Here is a 16,678-nt window from a genome sequence, read left to right as displayed (position 1 = left end):
AACGCACCGCTCGCAAGTCCGCTGGAGGCAGGGCTCCTTGTCACCAGTTAGCTCCTCGTGAGCTCCGTCCGGAGCCTACTGAGGAGGAAAGGCTGAGGGCAGAGCTAGCCTAGGTGACTGCTGAGAGGAGTGCAGCTTAGCACCGTTTGGAGCAAGTAACACACAAACAGGATCAAGAAACCCTAGAGGATCAGAGGTTGACAGTTGCTCACCGCAACTGTGAGCGCATGTTGATTCACGTGCTGAACCAACGGAATGAAGCCTAGAACGAAGAGAATGCATTGAGAGCGCGACAGGTTGAGCTGGAGCAGCAGTTGGCAGCTGCAGAAGAGTACAATGACCATCTCCATGAGGAGGTTCACCTGTTACACAATCAGCTTCACCCTCTCTTGCCCCCTAATGATGAGATTGACAATGAGGATGAGATGGGCTCTGGTGTCATCATGGCTGAAGATGATGATGACATTGAGATTAATGGACCTGAGGACGTTCCACCTGGAGAGGAGGAAGATGAGGAGTTAGAACCTGCTAGTGATGAAGATGGAGGAGAGATCTTCGACACTGACTCCGAGGACGATGCGTAGTTTAGCTTACTACTTAGCTAATGCGCTAGAGCTAGTCTTTTGTTGATCCTCATGCATGAACGAGTAGCTTTGTAATAAGTTAATCATTGCGATGTAATATCGAACCCTATGATATCTTTGATGTCAGTTTGGAACCTCTATGGCTTGGATGTAACCTATCAAACGAGTTATGATTCACGTATGTGAGCCTTTGATAATTTCCAGCTGTGCGGTCTATAGATCTCATTGTTGGTTAAGTTCCTCGCATTAATGTGTCCATTGATGCGCTTGATGAGTTGTGTGATTGTGATGAATGATTGTGCCTCTATTGATTGTATAAATTCATTCTCTCCAATGGACTCAGTTGGGCATAATTATACAATTCATCTACAAAATTTTCCACATTGTCAGTGCTCATTGGCTATACATTTTGCAGATGGCTTATAATCTTCATCGCGGTCGTAGCCTTGGAGATGAGGAACAACCACCTCCTCCACCGCCCACACCAGCTGAGCTAATGTAGACAGTCATCGAAAGTCAGCGCATGCTAGCTGAGGCTATGCGCCAACTGGCTAACCGCGATGACCGACATGTCCGCCAAGGACCCGAGCCAAACCAGTATAGCAACTTTAAGGACTTCATGGACACAAAGCCTCCTATCTTTAGAGAGGCAGAAGAACCATTACAAGCTGATGAATGGTTGAGTACGATAGAGCAAAGGTTTGGATTGCTCTGATTGAAAGAAGGTATGAAGGCCTCGTATGCAGGACACCAGCTCCAAGGCCCTATAGGCATCTGGTGGACCCATGACAGGACCACCTTCCCTGCAAACGTTGAGGTAGTTTGGGACCAGTTCTAGGAAGCTTTTAGGGGACATTTTATCCCTCCTGGTCTCATGGCCATTAAGCATACCGAGTTCGTGAAGCTAACTCAAGGCAACAAGAGTCTTAATGAATACCTCTAGGCATTTAACAACCTGGCGAGGTATGCTCCCGAGTTCGTTGATACTGATACCAAAAAGATAGCTAGTTTCAAGAGGGGACTTTCCCCTAAACTGACGAAGTCTATGGGCAACTGCAAGTGTGTCACCTTCAATGAGTTTATCAGTGACACCCTGACTCAGGAGAATAATGATAAGGTACATGCTGCTTCCAAGACTCGTAAAAGAAACTTTGAGGCAGGTGCTTCTCAGTCTAAGGCACCAGTGGTATCCAAAACCCAATATCGTCCACCCAATACTAATGTCCGGTACCGCCCACCTCAGAAGAAGAATCAAGCTAAAACTAGTTTCCGCAAGGGATACACAGTTTCCTTGCCAAAGAATACCTCTGGGCAAGGTAGCTCCAATGTGCCACCAGCTAACAGGCCATGCTGGAACTGTAACAAGCCTAGTCACTGGGCTAGTACTTGTCCCTATCCTCCCAAGAATGCTCAGGGAAACGTCCGTCAGGGGTGTGTTCACTACACTACTGTAGAGGAAATTCCTGCTGGTGAAGTGGTCACCGCTGGTAAGTTTCTTGTTAATGATCACCCTGCAGTTGTGCTCTTTGATTCTGGTGCTTCACATTCCTTTGTGAGTTCTACTTTTGCATCTAAGCATAAGATAAATGTGATTACAATTGTCAAGGGGGTTATTGTATTAGTGCTGCTGGAAATAATATCATGACTAACCAAGTAGTTAAAGATGTAAAGATTGAGATTGGGGATCGAGAGTTCCTTACGGATCTTGTAGTTCTGCTGGGGGTAGGAATCGGTGTAATCCTAGGGATGAAGTGGATGAGCAGGAATGGAGTGTTGATCGATACATCAACCCGTGTGGTAATGTTGAGAGATCCTGTGGATAAGAAGAGTTTTCTAGTGCAGTTGCCTCGTGATATCGCTATCCACAATACAGCCAATGCTACCCTAGCCAAAGCCATTGAGGATATACCAGTTGTCTGTGAGTTTCCAGATGTCTTCCCTGATGACTTACCTGGATTACCTCCGGACTGTGAAGTAGAATTCAAGATAGAACTCATTCCGGGTATGGCTCCTATTTCTTGAAGGCCCTATAGAATGCCGCCCAATGAGTTGGCTGAGCTGAAGATTCAGTTGAATGAGCTATTAAAGAAAGGTTTGATTCGACCTAGTTCTTCTCCTTGGGGTTGTCCGGCTATCTTTGTGAAGAAGAAGGACGAGTCTCTGCGCATGTGCATGGATTATCGCCCCCTTAATGCTGTTACTATCAAGAACAAATACCCTCTTCCTCGCATCGATATTCTGTTTGATCAGCTCTCCAAAGCTAAGGTATTCTCCAAGATCGATTTGAGGTCTGGCTACCATCAGATCAAAATTCGTCCTGAAGATATACCTAAGACAGCTTTCTCTACTCGTTATGGCTTGTTCGAATACCTTATCATGTCCTTTGGGTTGACAAATGCTCCGGCACACTTTATGTACCTGATAAATTCGGTATTCATGCCGAAATTGGACAAGTTCATCATCGTGTTCATTGATGATATCCTTGTATATTCTCAGAATGAAGAAGAGCATGCTGAACATCTGAGAATTGGTTTAACTCGATTACGTGACAACCAGCTTTATGCTAAGTTCAGCAAGTACGAATTCTAGTTGAATAAGATACCTTTTCTAGGTCATGTGTTATCTGGAGATGGAATTTCGGTTGACCCTACTAAGGTGCAAGAAGTCCTAGAGTGGAAGGCACCTACTATGGTCACAGAAGTCCAAAGTTTTCTGGGTTTGGCTGGCTATTATCGTCGATTCATCCCAGATTTCTCAAAAATCGCCAAGCCCATGACTCGACTACTTCAAAAGGATGAGAAGTTTGTGTGGACTCCGAAGTGTGAAGAGGCTTTCCACACTTTGCGGACCTTACTAACTTCTGCTCTTGTATTGGCACAACCTGACATCGAGAAGCCTTTTGATGTCTATTGTGACGCATGTGGCACCGGTTTGGGGTGTGTTCTTATGCAGGAGGGCCGAGTCATTGCTTATGCTTCACGCTAGCTTCGAAAACATGAAGTCAATTATCCTACCCATGACTTAGAGCTAGCCGTGGTTGTTCATGCCCTAAAGATTTGGAGACATTACTTGCTAGGTAATGTGTGCAACATCTATACTGACCATAAAAGTCTCAAGTATATCTTTACTCAACCCGAGTTGAACATGCGTCAACGATGATGGTTAGAATTAATCAAAGACTACAACCTTCAAGTGCACTACCATCCTGGCAAGGCAAATGTGGTTGCTGATGCCTTAAGAAGAAAGGCCCATTGCAATTCCTTAGTTAGTGAAGACTTTCATCTGGCACACCTCCTTCATCCTGTAGTACTCTACAATATCACTGTGGATTGCTCTCTTAGAAGTCGAATTATCGAACTCCAGAAGACTGATGTGGGTGTGTTTCACATCAAGCGAAAGATGAAAGAGCAGGAGACCAAGCACTTTAGGGTCGATGACAAAGGAATTCTCTGGTTTAATGATAGGCTTATAGTACCCAAAGACAAAGAACTTAGAAATCAAATTATGGCTGAAGCCCATTCTTCTAAATTGTCCATCCATCCTGGTAGCAGTAAAATGTATCAAGATCTCAAGATGTATTATTGGTGGACCGAGATGAAGAAAGAAATCGCAGCCTACGTGGCAAGGTGTGATAACTGTTGCAGAGTCAAGGCTATTCACATGAGGCCCTGGTTATTGCAGCCACTCTCTATTCCTGGCTGGAAGTGGGAAGAAATTGTTATGGATTTCATTGTTGGGTTACCCACTACCAAAAAAGGGTTGTGATTCCATCTGGGTTATCGTAGATCGTCTAACCAAATCCGCTCACTTTATTTCGGTCAAGTCTACCTATCACCCTCACAACTATGCTGATATTTATTTTCAACAAGTGGTATGTCTCCATGGTGTACCTAAATCCATTGTTTCAGATAGAGGACCGCAATTCACGGCTCACTTTTGGGAGTGCTTACATCAGAATCTTGGCACTCATCTAATCCGTAGTTCTGCCTATCATCCACAAACATCAGGACAGACTGAGCGTGTTAATCAAATTCTTGAAGACATGCTTAGAGCTTGTCTTATCTCTTGCAAAGGCTCTTGGGAGGAATGGTTGCCTCTCGCTGAATTCTCTTATAACAACAGTTATTAAGAGAGTATCAAAATGGCTCCTTTTGAAGCTCTTTATGGCCGCAAGTGTAGGACTCCTTTAAACTAGGTGGAACCCGGAGAAAGAAGATTCTATAGTATTGATTTTGTAAAAGAAGTCGAAGAGCAAGTCCAAACTATACAGAAGAATATGACTGTCGCTCAAGCTAGACAAAAGAGCTATGCTGACAAGAGAAGAAAACCTATTGAGTTTGAAGTAGGTGATCATGTTTATCTGAAGGTATCCCCTATGAAAGGAGTAAAATGTTTTGGAATCAAAAGGAAGCTTGAGCCTCGCTATGTTGGACCTTACCAAATTATCGAGAAAAGTGGAAGAGTAGCCTATAAACTCGATCTACCACGTGAAATGGGAGCTATATTCCCGGTATTCCATGTGTCCTAGCTGAAGAAGTGTCTTCGTATTCCTGAGGAAAGAGTAGCAACGAGGAGAATCAACTTGAAATCTGATCTTTCTTATGAGGAGAAGCCCGTGCGGGTTCTGGATACTCAAGAAAGGGTGACTCGTAGGCGAGTAGTTAAGTTATACAAGGTAGTTTGGAGTAATCATAGTGATCGGGATGCAACATGGGAGCGGGAAGATTATTTAAAGGAAAATTATCCGGCTTTCTATACTGATTGGTACGCTTTCCAAATCTCGGGACGAGATTTTTCTAAGGGGGGAGGGCTGTAACACCCTAGGTGTTTGGCTTCCAAAAAATTGCATTTCATTTCATAAACATGTGCATCATCTATATCATCATGCCATTGTACTGAAACATGTATATGCAACATTCTCAATTATGATTATTTCATACTTGATTGTTTGTGAATGGTAGTAGTGCAACATGTGAATGCAACATGAGTTTCTCATACCTTGAAACATGGCAACATGGTAGTAATATGACAAGTTTAAAATTACAACAAAGTCATGAAACATGTGAAACATGGAATTGCAACATTAGAGTAAATTGAGTGTTTTGTTGTTTCATCACATGTGATCCTTAGAAGTTGGTGTAGCACTTGTGTAGAGTGGTGAATTATGGTCTAATACACCTTAACTACACTTAGGGTAATTGATGGGACATTGTTCATGTGGACCAAAATGACTAAATTGCCCTCTAGGGGAGGTTTGACTTTGAATGACCCATAGAGTGACACTGTTTGACTGATTCAAAAGTCCAACCTAGAGATCTTGCATGGCTGTGCACCCTTTACCAAAGTTGTAGCCAATTTATCAAGGAACAAAAGTTATTTTGTGACCAACTCATGAAAATGTGTGGACCAGTCTCAAACATGGCCCACAAGTCAGATTTGGGGTTGAATTCTACACTTAGAATTTTTCTAAGTCCATGAGACGATTTTCACTTTCGTGTATCATTGTTTGGAGCCTTGTATCTCCCTAACCAGGCCGAACCAACTTGAGCTCTAATTGACAAAGTTGCTGTCCTCACTTAGATCTTCAATTTTGTCAACTATACCATGAACCAGATCACCACCGTTTGGGAGATATAGATCGCCAAAGTCGCACTGTCAGTCGTGCCATCGGACGTCGATTCAGGCCGTTTCAGACAACCGTCAGAGCACGCCATGGCCGACCGGTTCAGGGGCTGACCACCGCGTGGCGTGCATGCTCTGCCAGCGCCCCCACGTCGCGCGTCCGTGCTCCCAGATGAAAGCCAACGCCTCGCTCACTCGCTCTGCATCTCGCCATTTCACCCTGCCATCCTCTTCCACACGAGCACGGCGACCGGGAAGCCATGGCCGCCGCCGAGCCAAATCCCCCTCAACCGAGCACCATTGACCGATTCCTCTGAACCACAGCACCACCGTGAGCTCCTCCACGTCCTCGACCTCACTGTCATCTCGTTTTCGCCTCAGGTAGAGCTCACCGTGAAGGCGGCTCCACCGGGTCACCATGACCGCCGCCGGCCGAGCTCGCACGTGGTTGTGCCGCTCGAGTCCCTTGCTGTCTCCTTTTTCCCTTGCTCTTTGTCCAGTGAGTGATGCTAATGCTCGTAGGGTCGACCACTAGGACCATGACGCCGTCACCTCGCTGGAGCCGGCCAACCCGTGGCCGTGCGCCGCCATGGCCGTCGCCACTTCCTCTAGCCGCTGGTATAGCTACAATTGATGGTGTCCCTAGGTGCACATGGGTGAGGCGAACACGTTGGCACCGATGGCCTTGCCGGAGTTGCCACCGGCGACGAGCTACGTCGTCGTCCTTCTTTTCTCCCCTGTCTGTCTCTCTGACGTGCGGGGTCCGCTCGTCAGCAGCCGCACGGAGGCGGGAGCCGGCGTGGGCCGCGCCGTGCTTCTGGGCTGCGCTGAGCACTGACGCGCGCGCGTCCTGGGCCGCCGTGTTCTTCCGGGCCGGCCCAGTAGCTCATTAGGATTTCCATTTTTGTTTTGTTTTATTCTTTTTCATAGAATTGAGTACATATTCAAAAATGTGTATCTCTTAGTTGGTAGATCCAAATGATGTGGTTCCAATTTTGTTGAGTTTCTGGTAATGTCTAGTTTATATTAAAAATATAATTTATGCCATGTTCTGTTATGAAAAATGGAGTTGCTAATTATCTCTTTTAATCATGTGGGAAATAGGGGAAATTATATCTTTTTTTGTGTAGCTCCAAATGACATGAAATTTTTATGGTGTACTGCTCATATCATGAATAGCTGGTAGTTAAATTTTCATATATTTTGGACACTGTATGTAGGAGTTAGGTAATTCTCTTGTTTGCATGGATGGATCTTGTGTGAATTTTCATAATTTTTCTATAGATCCAGTAAAGGTAAAATTTGGTGAGTGCTATTCTTATGCTATAATTATACTAGGAAAAATGAGAAATCTATTGCTTGACACTTTTCAATAGGGTTTCCTAATTATGCTAGAAATAGACCTGCCATCTGTTATTTTTGATACAGCAAGTTCTGCTTGCCCAATTGCTCTGAAATTTTTATGATAGTCTATGTGAAGCATGAGGTAGATACTGTAATTTTTGTAGATTTTTCTGTATAGTTTTACTATATGTTGCTTTAATCACCTAATTAACTAAATAAATTAGAAAAGGACATTAAATAATTTATTTAGAGGTTGGCACTATACTTTCTTATGTTCCTCTGGTATGCACAACAAGTTGGTAAACTTGGTTTGGTCCAATTATGCTTTTGCATCATCACTAAATATTTAATTTAGTAAACCTGCTATTTCTGGACAGATTCTAGGTTTATTTGAATTCGATTCGATTAACGTAAGAATCATGCTTTGATGTTTATAAATGATTTGTAGAGAATATCATAAGCTTTCCAGAATGTCCTCTTGCAAGTCATTTGAAATTGTAGAACTCTTGTTGTGATTAAATTAAGGAACTGCTCGTTTGCATATGAAACTTTAACTGTTGATTTAAGTATGCCTTTACTATTCCTAAGCTTGTGGTAATGTTCCTAGGTGTTTGGCCTTCAACTGAAGATGAGCATCTTTATCTTAGGTTATGCAAGTTAGGTAAGTTGATCATGTTCTTTAAGTTAAGTTAGATACATGTTTTAAAGTGATTTGAATAGAGCTGTTCTTAATCGGTAAACGAGTGTCCAGTGATATTTTTGTTAAACACTTACTGTGATCCATTCATCATGAGCATCATGTCATTCCGTATGCATCCATGATATTTATCTTGTGCATCGGCATGCAATAGGTGTACCGGAAGGAGTGACACTGCTGGAATTCGAAGAACCGAGCGGGGAGCAGCAGCAACCAACACCGGAGGTTCAGGAGGTGTAGCCCTCGGGAGAAGTGCCGGACGAGGTCACCGTTGAGTGCCCGGATCACCGTCCGTGCAACTTTGTAAAAGGCAAGCTCCGGAGCATATTAAGCCTCCTAATTTCTAAAATGCAGTTAAAGTATTATTGTTACATATATATATTATTGCATTAAGTTTAGGTGTTTGATGCAAACACTTGCTACATTGGTTATCCAATCCTTGTCCAGATATTGATACCCTGAATCCTATGTAGCTCAGGCTCGTGTAGTGCTTAGCCCTGCTTAAATACGGTAGAAGTCAGGTGATTTCCTGTCACCAGCGAGATATAGGGATATACATATGGCACGGTTGGCTATATTTGCTATCGTGGAAAAGAACCTGTCTTAATTTGAAATGAAGACCGGGCGAAGGCTTGCCGGTTTGTAGTGACTCCGTCTATGTCGCTTAAGGACTGAATCTTGAAGCCTTTCCTGTTCATGTTGAACGCATGCCTCTCTCTTAGTTGGCCGTGTCCGAAGACCGACCACGAAGCCGAGTAGCTCACCTTAGGCCGAGAGTCGATAAGTATAAAGTATGCCTCGAAAGGGAGCCGTAGGCGTGAGTCCAAGGGCAGGCGATTTAAAAGTCTTGATCGTCCTGGCAGAAGGGTAATTCCTGAGAGTGCTGGCGCTGATCGAACCCGCGAATTTGGTTCCTGAGTTGTCCCAAAGGTGACCCACGGCTACCCTTGCAAAGTATGCTAGGGTGAGAGTTAGGAATACCCACTCAGCTGAGTTGTAATTCGATTCGAGTCATCGTCTCTCCCGGTTAGTGAGAACATGACGGGCTTATCTCCAAAGTAGATACACTAAATAACATAATGGTTCAGAAATGATGATATGATGATGACAGCCTTATTATACCTGCTATGGTTAATATTGTTTGCTCCTAATAAGTGAGTGCTCTAGTACAGGTGCAAATCTAGTGGACAGGTAAATGATGATAAACTTGATGCGAAGTTTAAATTGGTTACTATATTCATAAGCTCTTTTATGCAACTGTGTCCAGCTAGCCCACCTCATAAGCCTTGCATGACTCTTGGTGTCTTTTATTTCTGGTTTTGACGGGTAAGTCTAGCTGAGTACCTTCTCGTACTCAGGGTTTATCTCCCACCTGTTGCAGATGACCAGTTCTACTTTGGTTGCTGCAAGTATTGCCTTCTCCCGGCTGGGGATGAAGACTAGACCGTTGGGCGCGGTCTCTCCTAGTTCTCGTACCTGAAGATGCTTTTGTGGGACATGACTAAGATCTGGCAATGTATTTGAAACTATGAAGTTATGTACTAAACTATGTTGCTTCCGCAAATTTGAACTTGGTTTGTAATATTTTATTTGAACTCTGATGGATGTAATCCGAATGCCACTTGTGAAATGTTGTAACGAATGATGTGTTGTGTTGAATCACTACGATCTTAGTTTGTATGTCGAGAGTTGTTTGAAATCCTTCATGATTTCCGGACTACCGGGATTATGGGAGCTTAAGTACAGGAATTTGATCACTACGATGATTGTTTTTGTACTTACGTTTTCATAATTTGGTCGGTTCTGTTACACCAGGTGCGGTCATTGTTATGTAATGTCGATTGTTGGATGTCCCTAATCTTAATAAAAGGTTGTGGAAATCGAAGGCCTCACTGAAAATCGAGATGTTTTGTGGTACTCACGGAGGGTAGCTTCAACGAAAGACAATTCAGTCAAGCACAATTAGCAAGATAGTAAGATTTGTTGCTTCATAACAAATATCAGATAATTAAGCATTTGTTTTATGAATGTTTTGTTTTGCTCGAACTATTTGGAGTGTATACAAGTGGCTTCAGGTCTTTCTTTACCTCGAAGTGCTGTAGTTGGCTATGCTAAATTAGGAAAGAATCGAAACCACTAGTCTTATTAAGAGTGACTAGAACCGAACCTGTTGTTCGCTTTGGTTCAGTAGGAATTAGTTGAAAAGAAAACAATTTTCTCTTTCACATGCCATCTACATAATTATTCACTGGGTTTCCACATGGGTTATTCTCTAGAAGCCGAAAGCCGAAATAACTGAGTTTAGTTGTGGCAGCTTTCAGTAATTGGCACATGTGGCAAGACCTTTTTTTCTAGACACATAGGTGATAATATAGTCCATGGATTGGTAGTCATTGGAACCGTGCCCGTTTAACTCACTTTTGCAAGGCTATACCTTCCTGCTACATATTAGGCAGAGGCAGGTAGTGTTTTCAAAACGGTAATGCTACCATTAATACGTTTGGAAGGCTGGACATCTCGTTCCACTCACTGCCGCATGCGCCGCTCGCCTAAAAAAAACAAAATCAACTTCTGCACGTCTCGCTCCGCTCCTGCATGTTGTGCTCGACTACCAGCCCTACCAGATGCTGCGCGCGGCTGCCCTCTCTTGGTTTCGGCACACGGATGCCTGTGAGCCGTGGCGGCACAGTTGCCGGCCTTGCGAGGCGTGCAGCCGCCTGCGAGTCGTGGTGCTCGGCTGCCGGCCCTACCATGCGCGGCGCGAGGCCGCTGCCTCCCTGCCCGGTGCACGGACGCTACCTCCCTACCCTATCGCACTGCCACCGCCGAGCTGCTGCCTACAAGCACCGCCAGGCCGCTGCCTCTGGCTAACTCCACATGCCGACGAGCCTCCATTCTCCAAGCAGCAATGAGATGTCTACATTGAAACCGCATGTTGCAAGCATATGTTTCAAGTGTTTCAAATGTTTGAGAGGTATTGCAATTGTTTTCATATGGATGTTGCAAAAGTAGATCGGGATGTTGCACGTGTTGCAATAATTGTACATGTATATTGCAAGCTCTTGTTCTCAATGTTTCATTTGTTTTTTCCCAACGTATGTTGCAAGTGTGCTTATCTGGATGTTGCATATGTTTTCACACATACGATGCAAGTGTTTTATCTGGATGTTGCGTATGTTTACAATGGTTTCAAGTGTTTTTCAAGTGTTTCAAACGCATGTTTCAAATATTTTATTTGTTTTCTGATGATGTTGCAATTGTTGCATCAGGATATTTCAAAACTAGATCGGGTGTTGCATCTCCCTCCTCGCCTCTCTGTTGTCTCGCCTTGGTGTCCGCGCGGGAAGGCGGAGGCGGTTCCCACTGGCGCTGGCGGGCCTCACGTGCTTGCGGGCGGGCGCAGCAGGCGAGACGTGGGCGGGCAGACGCGGGACGCGAGATGGGGGGCAGCGGCGCGAGTGTCCAGACGTCCGGGCGCTAGCCACGCCCTTTTCAAAAACTTACCGTGATGTAATGCTCTTCAAAACTCAATAAAAGCTTTTATTGTCGTAGAAAAAACATAAATGTAGGTTTTAGTTAGAATTCTGGCCAAACCAAGTTCAAGCCTGGACGGCTCTGGCCAATCCAGGTTCTGATTTTGCGTGCGTGAACTAATGGTATGGGTATGGGTATGGATTTGGCATTCGTAGATTGATGTTCGGAAAACAAATGGAGAGTATGGAGATCATGTCGAGCACAAAACATGACTTTCGAGGAACGACGTCGCTCCCGGTCACCAATGCGCCAAAATACGATAGGCGCGCCATCAGAGCTCCATCAAGCTTGGCCGGTGAGTCATGATCCTTTGGCTGACCCCCACAGGATGACGACTACTCCGGATAGTCACTTATTCGGGCACCAGGACCCGATGATGATGGAGGCCAACTGTCACGCGGTCTTGCCGGTGACCAGACCTTGTTCCTACCCAGATGACGGCGGTGAGGACACCCGCTCTACTGAACGGACCACCGACGAAGTCAATAGTAGGGAGATTGATGTAGCGCTGCTTGGCTCTTCTGTGGGCCGAAGTGTTAGCTCGGACCTTGCCGTTGTTCCTGTAACGGCGAGTGCTGCGGCTGCTGAAAATATTGCCGATGAGCATGCTGATTTGCAGGGGGCAGAGAACATCGATGGTTGCACTGAGACAGAGGACATCGGCACCTCCTTCTGTAGGAAGATGTTTAGAAAGGTCCCAAAGCCGCTGCTACCGAGGCCGGACTCACCTCCAGTTGTTTAGAAACAGGCCAGCCGGTCGAGTACCAGACGACGCAGTACGACACTGGCTCCCACCCGCTCCAGCCTGCGTCTGGCCGCTCGTCCATCCCCTGTGCCGGTGGCACAGCGAGCCCAGCAAAAGCTTATGCGCGAGCTGGACTTTATCAATGGCGAGTCACCGGCGCCGGATGCAGCAATCACAGAGTTTGTTGAAAGTTTCGGACAGGACCTCCCGGAGGAGGCAGTCAAGGCAATAAGGGTTGCGGCGAAGTTGGGCAACAAGGAGCTCTGCAAGGCCCTAGCTGCAATAGCAGCAGAGTCAGGGATGGCCGAGATGGAGGTCTGATGATTGTGCTCATGTAGATTTTTCGAGCAACAGTCGGTCATGTTGTTTCAATGGGGTGCACATGTGTTATTTGTGGGTCAGTGAGTTGCCACATCCAGTTTATTAGCGTTGGGGAGTACAAGACAGTGGCTAAGGTATTGCCTTGGAGAATCGGATGGAGCTTTCTGCAAGCAGGTTATAGGCAGAGATGTTCTGGATGTCGGGAGAAAATGTTTGGGAGTCGTTTTAGGGAGTTAGAAGATGCATATGGGTTGATTGTGGAGGCCAAGTTGTTATGGCCTCTTGTTGTATCCGTAGATTGTGAGTAGTCCATTAAGTTTTTTTTCGCCCAGATTGACAGTCTGTTAAACTGGGAAGTCGTTTGCATTGCTTGCATATGTAATTCTTTTCTCTCCTTATTAATATATGCCGGCTTTGTTCCGGGTCTTTAAAAAAAAAAGACTTTCGAAGAATTCAGTGCCTGCTCACAGCTGTTAGACAAATGTTGTTTTTTCTCAGATCAAGGAAATAGAGAGTGGCCAGTTAATATGTGCAGTTTAATTTACGCGGATGTCAAACCGATCATTTTTCAGGTCCTCTAAACAAGCCAATTATTCCCGAATCAGAACCATTCCGGCATTCCGCGTATCTTGACCACTATTGTCCCCATCCTCGGTGAAGCACCACCAGCGTGTTTTTTTTATGTCTGAAACTTGTTCAGATTTTTCTAAGCAAACACTCTCCTCGAATCACACCTAGCCAGCTACCTGAGCTGTATTAGAAACTCTTAGGTTTTTGTCACCATCGCCATACAAATACCCATTGGCCTGATGCCATCCAGCCATCCACATACGTGCATTCAACCAAGACCAACCCTCGATCAGTCACTCCTGCTCTCCTTAGTGCTTACTGTGCTTACACACACAGTTGCTTGCACCTCGATCGGTCCGTCCGTCCTCGCACAATGTCGCAAGCCGAGCTGGCCGCCTGGCTAGAGTCCCGAGACGCGCACTGGTGCTCGCAGTACCAGGCGGCGCCGGCGCCGGCGCCGGACGAGGAGTCGGAGATCGTGGCGCAGTTCCTGGCGGCGCCGTACCCGTACCAGAACGACGAGCTGGGCGTGGTCAGTGCCACCACCAGCGCCACGTACTGGCCAGAGCCGTGCCACGTCACGGTCACTGGACCCGGCGCCGCCGACACCAGCAACAGCAACAGCAGCGCCAGCGGCGCCGGCACCGGGGCGTACTTCTTCGATAGCAGCGGCTGCTGCTGCTGCTACTACGACCTCGCCGAGCCGGACGTGTCTATCGGGATCAACACGCTCGCGACGCTGCCATGCTCGCCCTCCATTGACCTCAACCTTCTCGGGGACGGGGAGGAGGAGAGGAGCGCGTGCGTCGACGACCCGATCCCACCCGACCCTTCGCCGCAGCCGAAGCGGAAGGTCCAGGCCGGCTGGGACGGAGAAGATCTTGGACGGCACAAGAAGAAGAGTCGCGCTTCGGCTAATGTACGTAAACAATGCTTCTGTCTACGATCTTTGGTTTTGTTGTGATGTGGCGATGCTAAATTTGGCTCCTGTGGCTGTGAACGTCGAAGCATGAAAAGAAAGCTGCACCCAAAACGTCGCAGAAGTGTAGTCAGGAGAGTTCGCAACTATATCTGGGCATCGGGCCGGCCCGGCCCGGCACGGCACGATGGCTATCGGGCCGTGCCTCATCGGCCTACGGGCCTGGCCTTCGGCCCAGGCACGGGCCTGTGGGCCATTTTTCGTGCCGTGCTGGCCCGTGAGGCACGGCAAAAATAGCAGGCCGTGCCAGTCCACAGCCCGTTAAATCTAAAACACCTCCAAATAAACATCTCAATCCATTTTTTTCAACCATGAACACATAAGTATGAATTTTGACCAACACAATTTTTTCACACTTAGCCGGCTGTATCGACGGCATCGACGGCATCGACGTCGATCGCCGGCTGTGTCCCGCGGGTGGCGTCCAGCAAACACCGCAAAGGGGTCACGGCCGTCGTCGTCGTGCTCCGGGGACAGCCCAGCCGTGACCAAGTCATCGTCGCCAGTCACAGGGAACATGGCATCGTCGCCCTGCGGGTCACACGCCATGGGGCCCTCGGCCGCGGACGGCTGAACTCCAGCACCGTTCCTCAACGGTGCGCGGCTACGGCTTGGCCGCGGTGCCATTGCCCGTCGTCCGTTTACGCCAAGGCTAGTTGACGACGAGGCATCGGCAGCAGACCTGCAAAGAAAAAGAACACGAAAAGAAGAAAATGATGAGAAAATGATCCCAAAAACAGAATCAAAACACTGAGAAACGTATAGATCTAGGGGCTAGGGTTAGGGTTACGAATGGGGATGGACTTGCCTGCGCAACCGGAGCCCGGCGCCGGAGAAGACGAGGGCCACACAAGGGCAAGACGGGATTAAGAAGGACGGCGAGCGACTACGCAAGGGTGAGCTGAGTGCAACATACCGTGCAGATTGGTCATTGCACACTATCGTTCTAGTCGTCTCACAATTATTGATTCAGCGTTCTGTTCTTTGGATTGCAGAAGAGAAGAAGGGAAAGGATCAATGAGAGGCTCAAGATTCTGCAGAAACTGGTGCCGAATGGAACCAAAGTAATTGGCCATCTTCTGATCTGTGCTATGTACATCGCTGCTGTTAGTGTTCTTTTCTTTCTTTCTTTCTTTCTTTGTTTTTTTTTTTTTGGAAAGACACTACACTAGCATTCCTTTTGAAAGACTGATTGCTATTAGTGTTGCAGGTAGTATTTGGCTATTTGCTAACTGTCCTGAAACACATTGTTGCAGGTCGACATCAGCACCATGCTGGAGGAGGCAGTTCACTACGTCAGGTTCCTGCAGCAGCAGATCAAGGTAGTTATAAACGGACACGCTTTTATCTATCCAGGTGCTTTGTGCTTGAAATCTGTGTCTTAACAGATAACTCTGTCCTGAGCAGATGCTGAGTTCTGATGAGATGTGGATGTACGCACCCATCGCCTACAATGGCATGAGCCTAGGAATCGACTTGAAGATTTCTCCTCAGCGATCGACTTGAGTAGCTTGCTTACCGTGTCTGAAGATTCAGAAGCTGCGCGAAATATTGAGAGCAGATAATCTTTTCCTCTGATGAAATTACAGTCTATTTTTACCTACTACTAGGGCTTGCCGCTGTCTCGCAGTGGGGTCACCAACTCACCATCGTCCGTGAGAAGCAACTTTTTACGTCATTTTCTTGCCGGAGACACCTGCTCTTTACCGGATCATCTTTTCACGCTTCGCATAGGGTCCTCTTTAAAGGGCCTGAACTTCTCCGAAAAGTGAGAAGCAAGGCGAAGCCATATTTTAGTGGGTTCGACTTCTAGTTCCAAAACGGCTTCGGCTTTACTCTTTTTATCTTAGTTTTAGTTTTAGAAGCCATTTTGATTTGTGCTTATTTGGTACGACCTTTGATTAAGTCAGTGATCCAATAAAAGTCTTGCCAAAGAGGGTCGTCTGTAAGAGCTCTAGCTGTACAGGAGAACGCATGTAAAGTGTATCCCCATTTTTGTACTGATATATGTTATATGGTATATTATCGATGTAAATTTGACACAGATTTCTTTTCACAAGATTGGTGTTGTAATAAGTTTAATAATGAGAGGAATAGTACCAACACACGTCTATGAGAATTGTAGTACAAATCAAATTCAAAAGAGTTTTCCGCGACCATGCGCACTAACTTTGTGGTATCAGATTTTTCCAAAGCTTAATATTACCTCTGTCCCTAAATAACATTTTTAAGTTTAACCGAACTTATGTAAAAAGTGCACAATATTTATGACATTAAACAAG

General features: G+C 46.1%; 1 protein-coding gene across 1 annotated transcript; it reads left to right on the top strand.

The window, feature by feature from the left end:
• Positions 1 to 13,790: 13,790 nt before the first annotated feature.
• On the top strand, positions 13,791 to 16,187 carry LOC136453944 (uncharacterized). Its single transcript, XM_066454495.1, has 7 exons — positions 13,791 to 14,094; positions 14,218 to 14,336; positions 14,426 to 14,518; positions 14,757 to 14,933; positions 15,392 to 15,460; positions 15,653 to 15,718; positions 15,804 to 16,187. Exons 1-7 carry the CDS (start codon positions 13,791 to 13,793, stop codon positions 15,900 to 15,902), a joined length of 927 nt encoding a protein of 308 aa, XP_066310592.1. The 3' UTR covers positions 15,903 to 16,187.
• Positions 16,188 to 16,678: the final 491 nt, after the last annotated feature.

Source organism: Miscanthus floridulus, chromosome 1 (genome assembly GCF_019320115.1).
Source record: "Miscanthus floridulus cultivar M001 chromosome 1, ASM1932011v1, whole genome shotgun sequence".
NCBI classification, from domain to species: domain Eukaryota; kingdom Viridiplantae; phylum Streptophyta; class Magnoliopsida; order Poales; family Poaceae; genus Miscanthus; species Miscanthus floridulus.
The sequence above is the reverse complement of the archived record's forward strand: the minus strand, read 5'-3'. Positions and strand labels throughout refer to the sequence as shown.